Here is a 16,257-nt window from a genome sequence, read left to right as displayed (position 1 = left end):
GAGACATTCAGGATGATACCATCAAGATGAGACATTCAAGATAATACCATCAAGATGAGACATTCAAGATGAGACATTCAAGATGATACCATCAAGATGAGACATTCAAGATGAAGATAATACCATCAAGACATTCAATGAGACATTCAAGATGAGACATTCAAGATGATACCATCAAGATGAGACATTCAAGATGAGACATTCAAATGAATACCATCAAGATGAGACATTCAAGATGAGACATTCAAGATGATACCATCAAGATGAGACATTCAAGATTATACCATCAAGATGAGACATTCATATACCATCAAGATGAGACATTCAAGATGAGACATTCAAGATACATTCAAGATGATACCATCAAGATGAGACATTCAAGATAATACCATCAAGATGAGACATTCAAGATTATACCATCAAGATGAGACATTCAAGATTATACCATCAAGATGAGACATTCAATGAGACATTCAAGATGAGACATTCAAGATGGACATTCAAGATACCATCAAGATGAGACATTCAAGATAATACCATCAAGATGAGACATTCAAGATTATACCATCAAGATGAGACATTCAATGAGACATTCAAGATGAGACATTCAGGATGATACCATCAAGATGAGACATTCAAGATAATACCATCAAGATTGGACATTCAAGATTGAGACATTCAAGATGAGACATTCAAGATGAGACATTCAAGATGAGACATTCAAGATGAGACATTCAGGATGAGACATTCAAGATGAGACATTCAAGATGAGACATTCAAGATGATACCATCAAGATGAGACATTCAAGATGATACTTTCAAGATGAGACATTCAGGATGATACCATCAAGATGAGACATTCAAGATGAGACATTCAAGATGAGACATTCAAGGTGGGACATTCAGGATGATACCATCAAGATGAGACATTCAAGAAGACATACAAGATGGCATGTACGCCGCTGACAGTAACATTTTTGCCACTGACAGTACCATTTTGATGGGCAACACAGAAAAAACAAGCCCCTTTTGATATCATTGAAGATCAAAATGATACAAGACAAACCTAGGTTCACAAGAAGAAAAAAAACTTTATTCATTTTCTTACTTACAAACATTTTCAAAAGTAACCTAAATAATGAAATTACTTCAAACCTAAGATAGATTTGCTCATTGCAAATAATCCAACTGAAAATATATACCAAGCTCCAATACATTTTCCTAAATAAGCAAAATATACAGGAGCAAAAGCTGAAAAAAATATCTCATGTATTTTTTCAATTTTTGTTGCTGCCGCCGTCCAGAAAGGAAGGAGGTCAAGGAGCAACAATGAGTTGTAAATACATGACAAACTTTCCTTGTATTATATGCACAAGAAAAAATACAAATAATAATTGCACATCATTCCCTTGTTATTGCATCAGTTGCATTTTAGTCTGTTTCAGTAGGTGTGTATACTCAGTCATATACGCCAGTGTAAATACAGTTTCAATACACTGTAACAACATATGGATATTGAAGTTATTGAAATCACATTGGCATCACTATTTCAACAATTCAATATTCCTGCCTAGTCTGAATGCAATCGATGATGAGAAGCTGAACAGTTCTAAAAAGCGAGCTTGCCAAAAAAAACAGACATTTTAACTTGCTTAAATGACAAACATTCCATTGAATTACAAGCTATGACAAAAAATGTAAATTAAACGAATAACACAAACCCATAATGTCAAGGCTAGCACTACTACTTATGTTTAACATCAAAATGTAAGAATTATTGCAGAATAATAATCAACTATGCATCGTTCAGTACATCAGTACAGCATTTGGTCCATTGACGTATCACGTTTATATGATGAAAGCGGTTGAAATTAGACCCAAAGTCAGGCTCAGCATATTGAAACCAAACCAGGGAGTTACATGAAACAAACCAGTCTTACAGAATGAAAATCCAGACCAGGATGGTTTTTACTGTACTTGAAACCAGTTGGACAGTGAATGAATGACCTGTGTTGAGAGGATAACATTCAATGGCTGTTCATATGCATCAGAGCTGAATATGACCTCAGCCCAGGCTTGCAAACATGCCATGTCACAACCGCCTATACTTTGAATAAGCTTGAGAATTGTTATGAAGAGAATTTGACATGTTTAATCCAAGCAAATATAGCCCAAACCTACCCTGAAATACAATACAATACACACAAAAAAACCTAGCTTAAATATCATGATTAACCAAAACAGTCATTATAATGCACCAAGAAACAATAAATAGAATTGCAATTTTTTTTTAAATCATCACTTAAAACAAGCAACATGACTTTGTCATCTAATCTGTTGACATCATCGTAAAAGCATAATGACATTCAAAACCTAAAGCATTAAATAAACAATATTATAATAAAACTAACATGATGGATGAACAATCGCGAATGTGGCGGCATGGGGGGTAAACATGTCCGCCCAGGCCCCACGGGTTCCCCCATGAACCCCGGAACATTCCATGGCCCATAAACATTTGGCTCCATCCATAAACATCTATGGCCACGTCCCAATAATATCAAACAGCTTCCTCTCCTGGTCTCCTTTCCTTCAAGAGTAGTACATTGAAGCCTCTTTTATCTGTCGTGGACATGGGAGTGAAGGAGACGACGAAAGGAAGCTAACTAAGAGAATTTGGACACAGCAATAGTCTTAAGTCCAACTAATTCCTCACACACTAGAGGCAGTCCACAGTATAATGAAGAGTTGAATTGTCTATTGCATGAGCGTAGCATAGCTGACTATGTGGTCACCCACAGTAGTCTTGGTTAAGAAATCGAGTAAACAATCATTTTAGTTTTCAGTCAGTTAGGATACAGTTTTTAGCCACTGATGATTCTTTTCTTGAGTAATTTCCTTTCATGCTTCTTAAATACTATAAATAGGTTTCCTGGAGGATGTGAGGGAGAGTTATTCATTTGGGGTGGTAGTAGGACGAGATGTGAATGGCAAAAAAAACAAAAAAAAAGGTTTGGAGCAGTGGAGGCTGGTGGGAGGAGTTATAGGAGGACGGGCTCATTGTAATGGCTGGAATGGAATAAATGGAATAGTATCAAACACATCAAACATATGGGAACCACATGCTTGACTCAGTTCCATTAATTCCATTCCAGCCATTACAATGAGCCCAACTCCAATAGCTCCTCCCACCAGCAATAACATAGCAACACCATAGGAACACTTACACCAAACTGGAATACTCAAATACATACAATACATTACTGAACACATGCAGTATAAGTCATAATGTAAAATACAAGAAATGGACATAGAAAGGAGGGCTCTAGGAGTGATACCATTGGCTCAAAGAGGTCATGCGATGCAGCAAAAAGTTATGGGTTGAGATCGGATTAGTAAGCAGATCATTTTAAGGATCCAAATAGGGGTAAAAATAGAACGATTAAATTGACCTAAAAAAGACCTCTTTTCAAAAGAGCATCATAAAGTAATCATTGGGCTCCATCCCACCTTACTGTGCCGATAGCATCACCCAGCACCTAGAAAATGGAAGAGTAGCATTTTTTCCCAATGTTTTTACACTTTTACATTTTTTTTGTACATTTTTTCAAACTGATATTGAAATCCTATTTTGTAACACTAGCAGAGAGAGTGATAGAGAGAGAATTCAGAATAACACAATTTGATCCTAATGAACGTTCAACATGCTTCAACACTTGTCTAAAGGTCTAAAATCAACGAAAACAAAGACATTACTTATTTTTTCAGTTTCTCTGAAAGAAACAGGTCTCTTATTAGAGAGCGATCATGGTAGTAAGCTGGAGGGTCAAGGGAGTTGTTATCAGAGCCAGATTCATTAGTCTAGAGGGCATCATCATCAGGAGTTAGGTAGGAACATCATGTCTTCAGTGGTCAGGAGATGGAGGGGGCGGAGCAGAGGGAGTGGAGGCCGGCCGGGCTGGGTCCTTAGGATGTCGTCATGGAGGATGGGTCATTCCACATGGCCGCCACGTCTCTGAACCTGCCACAGGGCATGATGGGAAAGGGAGTGCATCATTGTTTCTGTCAAACACTTCACCTGAAGATAATGTAATAACAACAAACAGACAAACAGAGGATCCCCGGGACAACAGGTGAGCTATTGACCCCTTTGTCAATTGTAGTGTGTGTGTCTGCCAGAACTCTGACCTTGCGTTGATGAGGTACTGGGCCAGGCTGATGTTGGCGGGGGTTCCTGTGATGGTGATCTGGCGCTCCGATGACCCTTCCATGGCGTTAGCAATTTTGATCTGCGCCCCAGACATCTGACGGATCTCGTTGATTTTGGTTCCCTGGCGCCCGATTATGCAGCCTATTAGCTGGGAAGAAGAGGCGGAGGGACTTAAAACAGGGGAATAGCAAAGTCTGAATGGAATGCAGGCAAAGTCACACGCACCATGAAACACTGACCCCATTGTTCTATTTTTACAAATATATCCATGGCGGTGCATGCAAGCATTTGAAAACTGTTTGTTAAAATATTGACTGACTATTGGTGAAATCACCTTACCCATCCCTTACATGACAATAGATGACAAATGTCAAATGAAAAGCTCCATGGTCCCCATACTCACATCATTGGGAATGGTGAGTTCATGAGTACTGGCCTGGTTACTGGCATCCAGACCTGCTATATGGGAGAGAGAGACCGAGAGAGGGGACACGGCATAAAATATAGTTTTGCACGGGGAGGGTGGCGTCCGCTGTGAGCGACAGTTAGCTTTGGAGACCTATAGTCGGAACCCTGATTGGAGATGCTCCTGCAGAGGTCTTGAGAGAGGAGCCTGTGGCTTCTGCTTCTCTGTTGGAAAGGGGGCTGGTTCTCAAACCAAGGGAGATTTACCCGCCGACCCAGATAAAACTAACTCGGAAGGACCAAAATCTTCAGGGAGCTACAAAAGCAGATTAAGAAAATGAACCAAATATTTGAAAAACTACAAATAAAAGGTCAACAAGAGCAACCACCAGGTGGCCATGTCATCGGAAGCGCAGCACAAAGAACAACAGGAAGAGAATGAACAGAGAAAGACAGAGGAAGAGAGAGAAAGAGGAGGAAGTGTGTGTGTGTGTCTCTACAGGTAAAAAAAGAGAAGGAGATTTGGTAGAGGGTGGTTCTCGTGTAGGTGGGTACGTACCGGGGAAGGCAGGGGTGGTCTGTCCAAGGGGGTTAAAGGGGGTTTGCTGCATAGCCAACTGGTGGAGCTTGGTCAACTGCTGAGGGGGGTAGGAGGGACAGCAGAGCTATGAGGGCATCGTTAAAACACACACACACACACGCACACAGGTCAGGTCTGTCACCAAGAAACCGTACAAGAAGAAAGACAGGATTCAGGAGAAGCAGTGACACAGATAGGAGGAGAGAGAGAGAGAAAGGAAACTCATAGAGGACTTGGCCCGAGTCGGTGAAGAAAGGATGTCTCTGTGTGTTTGGATGGTGCCATGTGAAATGTAGTTCATGGATGTCTGTGTCTGAAACACTTGGACCCAACATGGAGTCATGAAACATACCATGTCCGATTGACTACGTTGAGGTATTCCTTGAAATTGACCTCCTCCTCTCTGAAGAAATACTGCACTTAACTTTCACATTCCTCACTTGAGCAACCGGTATCCTTATTATTCTGGGTGATAAGGAAATAATTGTTTTCTTTCTGTGTCCCTCTGCTCGTTTTCCTACAGGCCAAGTCCTATGAAGTTTGGCTCCAAACGAAGGACAGAGGTTGTGAGTAATTTCAGATTTGAAAGAGACAGAAATTACTTTTCAGAATTGGTAGTATTAATATTATGGGTTAATATTAATAGGATTGGAAACGAGAGAGTAGAGTGTAGAGAGAAGACTGTCTCATGGAATTAGAACTCACGTCAGGGTGAGGGATGGCGTATTGTCCCTGAATGGTGTAAGCCTGGAAAGAGAGGGAGAAACATACAACGCTATTAGAATCTGCTGATGGAAGTGGCTAAATCAGCGTTTCCCAAACTCGGTCCTCGGACCCCAAGGAGTGCACATTTTGTTTTTTTGCCCGAACACTACACAGCTGATTCAAATTTCAAAGCTGGATGATTAGTTGATTACTTGAATCAGCTGTGTTCTGCTCTTGCAAAAACCAAAGCGTGCACCCCTTGGTGTCCTGGGGCCCGAGTTTGGGAAAGTCCGTGTACTTCCACTATACCTCCACTAGGGGCGGTAGTGCTCTACATTCGTGACCCCACATCTATCAGAGTCATATTCACTGATTCTAGTCACTTGATAACTCTTTCAGTATTCTCTTAGCAGGGTTGGGCAAATTCCATTTCAATTCCAGTCAATGCAGAAAGTAAACCAAATTCCAATTCCACATTTCCTCATTGAAAAACATTTAAGAGAATTTGAATTAGAATTTCAGTGTACTTCCTGAATTGACTAGAATTTAAATGGAATAGACCCCAACCCTGTCTTAGTATTATCTTTTATGGAAATCAAGTTAAATTAATGTCAAAATTAAACATACAATGCTAGCAACAAAAAAAGGATCTATGAGCAACCTTGAAAAACAATTCAGATATCATATCCCTGGTCCTGAGGTGAATACTGAACATAACTGTCTACTTCAGTCTGACCACTTATGTGGCTCCATTTTTGCAAGTCACCATTTGTGAAACTTGAGATAATGTCATATTTCAGGCAATTATTCATAAAGAAATGTGATATAATATCTGTTGGAGGGAGTTGGATAAACAATGGGAGCTTGCACACAAATACTTTGCTGATGTACTAAACATGTTACTGATCATTTCTTGGGTAGTAGGGCAATTTAATTTTTATTTTTTAGGAAAATGATGTGGTAGGCATAGAACTAATTTTACTATTTTATTTACAATAATAACTGCTCTCTTTAATCATATTGCAAGCTCCTCCATTGTCCTCTAGACTCCCTCTCTAGTTCTTCACCCCTCACATCAATCAGGTTCAGGTTAACTGCACTGGCTGAGAAGAGCCAGGTGGGAGTGGCTACCGTGAGGGCTGGGGAGAGATGTGATTGGAGGAAGGAGTCGAGGACCCACTGTCAGGGGAATGTGCTTGGACCTAATTGATGTGTGCTCATCGGGGTTCACAGTGTGATAATGGGGTCAGCATTGGGCTGAATTCAATTTCAACACCAGCCAGCACAGCAACTTCATCCAACATATTTTTGGATCATGTTTAGGATCAAGTCCTGAGTCAGCTGGCACTGAAATGGCAGCTAGCCCAGTTCTGGTGATGATAGTGGTGATGATGATGGTGGTGATGATATCATGCCAGCAGAGGCAGTGGCAGTGGTGAGGAGGTGAGTGATAAAACCTGGAAGTGACACTAACAGGCAGTGGCTGGTGCTGCAGTAAGAGGCTGAGGTTGGCAGTGGAGGCCCCCAGCGGGTCGGCTCTTACCTGGCCACCTGAAAAAATGACGGGGGTGGAGGCAGGCTTGGGGCGGTAGGGGATAGTGGCACCTTTCGGTGGGGACTGAGGAGAGGAAGGAGAGGGGAAGAGGGGTAGAGAGAGTGTTAGAGCAGTGGGATGAGGGACAGAGGAGACAGAGAGAGATAGATAGACAGAGAGAGCATGAGAGACAAAGAGAAACAAAGAGACAGAGACAGAGCACGAGAGAAAAAGAGACAGAGAGACAGAGACAGACAGAGAGAGAGCGAGAGAGCGGGAGAGAGACAGAGAGAGAGAGAGAGAAGAAGAGAAGAAGAGAAGACAGGAAGAGGTTTTGTAGACTGAGGGACAGTGCCTTGGGAGAAGACTGTCTGTGACACTCACTACATCACACTATTGTTCTTTACTGTGGATGCATGCAGTGACGTGAAATAGGTGTTGTGTCTAAGAGCACACTGACAACTGGAATCACATGATTTTACCTCATAGGTCGGCTATATCATTGCAACCTGGGAAGCCATCATCTACAACATTGTTATAATCATTTTGTCCCATGGTCTATACTGACCAAGACCAAGATGTTTGAGACTGTAAAAAAAATTGTACATCCACGTTGTACATTCTAGCTGATTCCTAAGGTCTGTGTGAATGTATTTTCCTGTGTATTCCCGGGAGGACTGACCCTCCTCCTTCATCCCTCCACACTCTACCTCTAGCATGACAACACAGATCTGCTTGACACACTGGATAATGGCTTCCGGGGCTCCTGAGATGGTGACTGCTCGTTCAGTGGAGTTGGGCAGCATGTCCCCTGCGACCTGTACCTGAGCACCTGTGGACTGAAGTGGGAAGACTGTTATTGAACATGTGTACTGTGTAAGGTGCAATGAAAAATAGCTGGTCCTCAAGCCAGAAAGGAACGATTCCTAAACAAACGACTAATAAAAATGTAATGGCTAATTGTGCATTTTTTTGCCAATTAATCATTAACTAACTAATAAATTGTCAAGTAAATTCAATCAATCCTCATCACTAATTACGCCCTTCCTTACCTCTCTCATTTCTTTAATTTTGGAGCCTCCTTTCCCTATGAGGGAGCCACATTGGCTGGCTGGGACAACCAGACGCAGGGTGACAGGAGGCTTGCTGGTGGCTGGACTGTTGCTCATAGAGTTGATTATATCCTGGGAAGAAACCATAAAGATCATATCAGCATAATAGTATTGTATTAAAATACCTGGTGTAACAGCATTTTAAAACTGCCACAAAATTGTAAAACAGCCGTTGTAAAATGAACCACGACCAAGAGGAGATTGAGGGAAATATGTACGCTAGATACCTCTTCAAACTTGTATGCGATCATGGCGAAGGCCTTGAAGATGGCATCTGTGGGTCCGGTGATGGTAACTATCCGCTCTGGGCAGTTTCCCTCAGAGATGTTGATGCGTGCACCGCTCTGTGGGTCAAACAGTAGACACAGTCAGATAAATAAAGGAGATCATGAAGTACTAAATGGAATACTATCCATTTAATATGCATTCTTAAACTGGGTAAGGTGCATTATGGGATACATACTGCACTTACCTCTTCACGCATCTTCTTCACTGTCTCTCCTTTCTGAAAAGACAGACAACAGACAGACAAGAAACAGACAGCAGACAGACAACAGTTAAAACATCGGAGAGATGTCACATTAAAAAAATGTACTCATCTTAAAACAGTTTTGTAATATTCATACGATTGTGATGTGTTTATGAACATGATAGTTACCTTTCCAATGATGCTTCCAACCTCCTGTAAAGAAACAGAGGTTCAACAACAGTTTGCATCAACGTCCAACTCAATACATGACAGAGACTATCCCAAAAACCTTGAAAAGCGACCTCTCCTCGTCTCCCTCACAACCACTGATCTAAAAACACTTCACAGACAGTAACCTATTCAGCCAATGGTGGTCGTGAAGGAAAGGAGATAAGGAAATAAGGAAAGTAAGCCATATGAGAGTATTGGAACCCAGGCGGTGTGTACTGTACCTTGCCGTGCATCAGAAGCCTGATGGTGAGGGTGACGTTGAGGCCTCCTTCGCCTGGCTGCTGCACCTTGGGTGGTTCCATGTTGGGATTGGATGTGAAGGAAGGGGTGTGGTCACGTAGAAGAGGAGTCCCAGGGCCAATGAGAGTGTTATGGAACAGCCAGCCAACCAGTCACCTGCAAGACAAGAAGGATGAGACACGACCACTCAATATTAGGCCCACTGGAAACAGAGTTACCAAACTACCACTGGTTAACATTGATGGATATCATCTTTGAATGAACCTGCTCATGAATACCATTCGAGTTCTGTTCAGACAGGAAGAGTTTTATAGACTGTGTGGCAGACAGTGCTTTAACTCTGGAGGACAATCATTAACTCTGGGATCTTAATTTGACCTATATTGTCACAGCAAAAGAATCCTGCAGCAACAGGATTTGAATGTTTACTCCATAATGTTGCTTGATCAGTGGTTAGGCTATTAGCTGGCCAAAAGTAGCCTACATGAAAAGTGCAATACTGTTAATATGTGTTGTGTTACTGTTGGTTTTCAGTGAATTCATGTAAATTATGAAACTGAGCAGCAAAAGGGTGATCAAATTAAGATCCTACACCTGTACATCATAAAAGTATAGGGACAGGGAAGGCCATAATCCCTGAACCCAGAACTAAATGAACTAAGGCTGTCATAAGAGACTCGGAAGGCCATAACAGTGTTGGTTAATTGTAGCTCCATTTCATGTTGTTTGGTTGGTTAGTTGTAGCTCCATTTCATGTTGTTTGGTTGGTTAGTTGTAGCTCCATTTCATGTTGTTTGGTTGGTTAGTTGTAGCTCCATTTCATGTTGTTTGGTTGGTTAGTTGTAGCTCCATTTCATGTTGTTTGGTTGGTTAGTTGTAGCTCCATTTCATGTTGTTTGGTTGGTTAGTTGTAGCTCCATTTCATGTTGTTTGGTTGGTTAGTTGTAGCTCCATTTCATGTTGTTTGGTTGGTTAGTTGTAGCTCCATTTCATGTTGTTTGGTTGGTTAGTTGTAGCTCCATTTCATGTTTTTTATTTATATCCATACAAAGGATACTGATTCATGATTTCGACTGGCTGAGAAAAGATTTCCCGTTCTAGATCTATGGATATAGAATGGGAAGTCGTTCATTCTAAATGTTCCGTTGCCATGATGGCTGGCAACGTTCTTATCCCTTGCTTGCTAGCCAACTACGGCTAACACAGTCACGTCAAACCGTGCAGCTAGAATAACAGCAATGTGTCTGCATTCAATTTCTTTGTATGTATCCATAAAAACGATGTTGATTTCGACTGGCTGAGAAAAGATGTCCATCTCGTCCTGACACGTTCATTCTTAATAGGACAGTGGAGATCGAATTTCAATATTGAAACAATGTTGCAAATGTCAAGAGACAGACAGCGATGTTTGGACAAACACCTGTTGTTATAAAACCCAAATGTTATAAGCTAGAAACATGGGGAAAAAATGTCAAGATGCTTTTTGCAGTGGAAACCAAGTTAATGAATTGGCTGGCTGGGCCGATGAGACACTAGATGCCTAGAGATTTCTCAGATGGAACAAGATGCCCATTTTTATGTCATAGGCTTACCCCTGCCAAACTGTTTTTTTGTGTATGGTTTAGAACACATCTCAACCAATCACAATGCTTGTTTTGACCAACCCGTTGTAGAAAGAAAGAAGGAAAGAGCGAGAACCAGAGGTTGTATGAGAGGCCAAACGGAGAGAGTGGGAGGCAACGGGAGGTCTCTGAGATAAGGGAGGAAAGGGTTCTGCAACCAGCTGTCTCTCTCCAATCTCCCAGAGGTCAGATTACATAAAAAGCCTTAATCCGGGTTTAAGAGCCAGGCCAGTGGTGCAGGTCTGCCACAGGGCCTGGCCAGGGACAGAAATAAACCCACTAAAACCAAGTGCAGGAGGGGGGTTGGGTGTGGGGATGCACGTGGGGAGTGGTGGGCTGGTTGTGACCGTAGCACAATGGACTGCTGGAGCCAGGGGTTACGGGGGTTATTTGTGGTATTTTGGTGATGGAACTAGATGAGAGGATGTAACCACTCTCTGTGGTATTGTAATAAAAATACTGCTTTATATGGAGCTACCACTTCTGGTCTTCGTGAAGGCATACGTGGTGATGGAAATGCCTTGGAATTGGGTTGAGTATTTGAAGAATTCTTCAAAAGACGGCATGCAGAAAACAAATCATATAGACTCCAATCGGGTCCACACCTCCTGAGAGTCGTCATGTGTGGCTGAAATGAGAATGTATTTTCTCTCGTGTGCCCGGTGGTGTGTTTGAATAGCTCTTCTACCATCCACCACCTTCTCCCTCATCCACTGCAGCACAATAGAATTAGGTCACAGACTCATGATTCATCCATGCCTTCCAGTCAACTTGCTTTTTATTTCAACGGCGAGGCACCATTCTCAGACGGAAGTCTATTTGAGACAGCGGCAGCATAAAAAAAAATACATTTAAAATCCAAAATCCTGTTTTATCTTTAAATGTGCCTATTGTGTCCCTTGGTTGAATGATATTTAATTTAATCCCAAACCGTTCACATTTGAATCTGAGCACAATCAGTTATGTATTAGAATCTATTAGTAGGGTATGCAATTCAGGACACAATACCACTGTATTCAAGAGTGAGGCAACAGAGTGAAGGTTAATAAATGCATCCGACCAAACACTACATTATCAAAACCAATTGTCTGCATTCGACCAATAGTGTTTTCAAGTATATTTTCAGTGCTCTGGACAATGTATGTGTTGACCATTCTCAATCCTCTCTGTTAACAGAGTTATTACATCAACAAGTTGGAAATAAAGAAAAGGGGAGATAGAGGGAGAGAGAGGTAGAGAGAGATAAAGTGGTAGAGAGAGATAGAAAGAGGTAGAGAGAGATAAAGTGGTAGAGAGAGATAGAAAGAGGTAGAGAGAGATAAAGTGGTAGAGAGAGATAAAGTGGTAGAGAGAGATAGAAAGAGGTAGAGAGAGATAAAGTGGTAGAGAGAGAGAGAGAGAGAGAGAGAGAGAGAGAGAGAGAGCGAGAGAGAGAGAGAAAGTGGTAGAGAGAGAGAGAGGGGGGGAGCGATAGAGAGAGAAAGGTAGAGAGAGAGAAAGAGGTAGAGAGAGAGATGGAGATAGAGATAGAAAGAGGTAGAGAGAGAGAGAGAAAGTGGTAGAGAGAGAGAGAGAGAGGGGGGAGAGAGAGCGATAGAGATGGAAAGAGGTATCGAGAGAGAGAAAGAGGTAGAGAGAGAGATGGAGATAGAGATAGAAAGAGGTAGAGAGAGAGAAAGTGGTAGAGAGAGAGAGAGCAGTATTTCTTGTGACATCTGATGTAGTTAGTAAGTGGGTCAGAGAGAGCTATGTTGAGCTGCAGAGCTGCAGAGCTGCTGGCCTCCTCCTCCATGGTGCTCTGCTATTGAATTAATCACGCTTTACGCTCGGGTGGACAACACCGCGCACAAAATGTCTCTTCCTTTTCTTTCATCTCTCCCTTCGTCTGCTGCCCTGCCTGCCCTCAGCCCAGTGCAGAAAAGACAGCAGGCTGCAGCATCACTCCTGGAGAAGAAGCTTTACATCTGCCTGTCTTTCTTTTCATTCCTTGGCTCTTTAATGTAGAGCTAACAATGGAGGATGCCTCCTCTTATGTGGAACCACTGGACTGTGAGTGACTGAGAACACTTGACTAAATATGAAAAGATAGCTGTCTTCAGTATCTGAAGAGGGTGGGCAGTAGAGATCTCAGAGTCAGTACAGTCACGGCCCCCTCACTGAGACAGGTGAGACTTAAATAGAAGTGACGCCATCACTGATCACCTGAAATGATTCTGTCAGCAGTCAGGAAGGAAAGAAAGAAAAAAAGGAGAGAAAGATATTTGGGAGAATTGGGTGACATCACCCGGGAATGACAGACAGAGGCCGTCCAGATGCCTTGATTAGTGCTGGGCAAAAGAAAGGAACGCACTGACTGGAAGTGGATCAGCACTGCAGTCTTATCATGCACTGTAGAAATGAGCCAGCAATTTTCTCTGCAGTGTTGCCTCACCTTATCCAGCCTCACCTCTGCCCTTCCCTGCTTCCGGTCAGCTGTGTGTGAGTTGGTGCATGTGCATGTGTGTACTGTATGCTTGCTCAAGCTTAGACCAAAGAGAACATGCAATCAGCATCTTTAAGATTTCCTTATTAGAGATTGGAGATTGTGTTGGAAAATGTGTTTTGTTTGAAAATCTCCACAAAGTCAGAGACTGATTATATGAAACATCAAGCCAAAGGCTCTTACAGGGCACGTGAGAAAAAGACTGAGATCTGGAGGAATGGGAAAATGGAGGACAGAACTTGCAGTATAATCTAGGCCAAAGCCCCGTCATCTGTTCCCTTTTAATCCACCGAGCTAGAGATATGCTGTTATGATTTTGATATAAACCCTCCATAAGCATACACTTGTAAGCCAAAGCAGTAGAGAGAGGGAGACCACTAAACTGAGGGTGACTCAAGACGTTGTCTCTTCACAAGCAGTGCACCCCACATTCATATACTCTGTATGTTGGCCTGCTCCGACTCTAATTGACCCCGATTCTACAAATGACCTTTGAGCTCAAGCATAGTGTTAATAGAGCATGCGTTAACACACAAGCAAACTAGAAAGGGGAATACATATGTTACGCATGGCACACAAATCGTAGCTGCATTCTCTTTGGTTGGCCACGTTTGCTGGCAAAGATAAGAGATGAGTGACGCAGCATTGTAATCTGTTATGAGGAGCCAAGAGAAATGTCAGCCAGGGGATCCAGTCCATTCTACATTCTGAACGCACTAAACAGACTTTTCATTAGGAAAATAGCTGCAGTGAACTACTCACTAAAAGCAAGTCAGCACCCTCAAATAGCACCGATATGCCGATTCAATCACCTCTCACCTCTAACCTTTTAGACGGCCTATGTTGAGCCTTAAGGATGTCCTATGTATCCTCAATACCATGAGGAAGTCACAGAAGGAAACCCCATATGAAGAACTCCATCTACTTTCATGACTCAGGCAGAACCGTCTCCTGCATGACTGAGCCTGTCACTAAAATCACCATTCTACTTCTAATAGATTGGAATGCTGGATTCAAAATGCCCTGCTGTCAGTAAGTAAGGGCCACAGTGGACAGCAGAGAAGTACATGTTGACATTAGATATTCAAGTTGAACTTGTGTTGCTGTTGGAAAATAAAATAACCAAATATACTTGTTGTTGTACCGAAGTGGCCAGAGACAGAATTGCACCCACCCAAGTTGTCAGATCTTCCTTTGAAAAAGAAACTCTTACATGGGGGACAATGAATATAGAATAGAATAGAATGTGTTGTAGATGCAGGACACTGAGATGTGAACAGCAGCTCTGGTCTCATCTGACGCTAACTAGGCTTTTGTTGCCGTGTGATTGGGGGGAGAAGGGGGAGGTGGGGAGTGGGCGTCCTCTCCTCTACCCGGCTGTGACATTACACTCTAGAGCTGTCACTCTAGATCAGCCACCCCCTCGCTGAGACCTCAGCCTACATCACAGTCAAAACGGGGGCGACCACTCACTCCCTCTCACTGTGTAGTGACCTCACCAGGCCAGGCGACACTGGAGAGAAGAGAGGGATGGGGCATGGGTGGCCACAAAAACACTTGTCACTGTCCCCTAATTAGAATCCAATCACAAAATGGGGTTGTAAAATGTGCCATTGCCTATGACGGGATAGAGAATGTCGACCCCGTTTTGCGTTGTAGCATACCATGTTGTACCGTGGCTGTGGTGGTAAAAGAAGAGCATGCGGTCGGCCATCTTAGATTTCCCACAAATGTACATGAGATCACAGCTTGTCACTAAGTCAAGGCTGAATGAGCATGCATGGATTTACAGATCACAGTCATGTTAAATGGGTCGAGTGTACATACACACATCTTTTTTTTAAATAATTTTGAAATTCTATAATATAATTTTTGATCGTAGTATTTTTACTTCCTTGATAGATTACAATGATATTTCATTTTCTAAATTCCAATACAAATATTAATTTGATAATTTCAACAACAAAAAATAGTGCCAGCCTTTGGTATTGTTATTTGAGATGTCGATTATGCAATATTTGAACAATTATGTGATCTTTTAATACCTGTCCTAACCATTACGGAGGAAACGTACATTCTAATGATCTGGTGCTTCCTTAGTTCAATCCCACGGTTCACATGAATTAGCGATAATGCCAAATGACACGTTGACTGTTCCTACAGACCAAGAACACCATCAAGAGAGCTAATTTGATAGTGAGGATGATTGGGATAATGGTCGTGAGGACTAGATACATCCATCTCATGGGCTATCAGGTTCTGTTACCATTCAGTGTGGACAAGGTCAGCGGAACCTATCGCAATAGAACGACGCCACTTCTGATCTGCAAAACATCACAATGTCATTAGAACCCACCTTAAAGGAACAATTAACCGATAATTCCATTAAACAATTAGCCCCAATTTATACGATCACAAGGGTGAGTCAATAGCAGGGAACATGGAGGGACCACAAAGAGAGGGGTCCAACCAACCAACAAGCTAACCGGCGATTCTCAAGGGAATACAGAAATACTTTCACAGCACACGCATGGGGTCGCAACACCCTTTGTATTTGCCTAATGGAGGACACACTAAGAGCAACGGCTAAAACAATGGAGTCAGATCGATGTCCACTGTATTACAAAACAAAGGGGTTTCAAATAACGATGGGATTGAGATAATAAA

At 42.2% G+C, this 16,257-nt stretch overlaps 1 protein-coding gene across 30 annotated transcripts in view; it reads right to left on the bottom strand.

Moving 5' to 3' along the window:
• Positions 1–3,608: 3,608 nt before the first annotated feature.
• The window catches only part of LOC135533195 (poly(rC)-binding protein 3-like), a 30,995-nt gene continuing 18,346 nt past the window's right edge, over positions 3,609–16,257 (bottom strand). For 7 of the 30 annotated variants that reach the window (XM_064960593.1, XM_064960592.1, XM_064960595.1 and 4 more), the window contains 12 exons: positions 9,468–9,642; positions 9,205–9,228; positions 9,010–9,051; positions 8,774–8,890; positions 8,487–8,618; positions 8,145–8,273; positions 7,375–7,518; positions 5,901–5,942; positions 5,175–5,280; positions 4,614–4,669; positions 4,189–4,358; positions 3,609–4,021 (listed from right to left, as the gene is read on the bottom strand). In XM_064960593.1, coding sequence (XP_064816665.1) covers positions 3,967–4,021; positions 4,189–4,358; positions 4,614–4,669; positions 5,175–5,280; positions 5,901–5,942; positions 7,375–7,518; positions 8,145–8,273; positions 8,487–8,618; positions 8,774–8,890; positions 9,010–9,051; positions 9,205–9,228; positions 9,468–9,548 — 1,098 coding nt within the window. In that variant the 5' untranslated portion in view covers positions 9,549–9,642 and the 3' untranslated portion in view covers positions 3,609–3,966. The remainder of the gene's footprint in view (positions 4,022–4,188; positions 4,359–4,613; positions 4,670–5,174; positions 5,281–5,900; positions 5,943–7,374; positions 7,519–8,144; positions 8,274–8,486; positions 8,619–8,773; positions 8,891–9,009; positions 9,052–9,204; positions 9,229–9,467; positions 9,643–16,257) is intronic. The other 23 variants (XM_064960600.1, XM_064960605.1, XM_064960610.1 and 20 more) reach the window with 23 other exon arrangements.

The sequence above is a fragment of the Oncorhynchus masou genome, unplaced genomic scaffold, assembly GCF_036934945.1.
Source record: "Oncorhynchus masou masou isolate Uvic2021 unplaced genomic scaffold, UVic_Omas_1.1 unplaced_scaffold_2282, whole genome shotgun sequence".
Classification (NCBI taxonomy): domain Eukaryota; kingdom Metazoa; phylum Chordata; class Actinopteri; order Salmoniformes; family Salmonidae; genus Oncorhynchus; species Oncorhynchus masou.
This window is presented reverse-complemented; position numbering and strand designations above follow the sequence as displayed.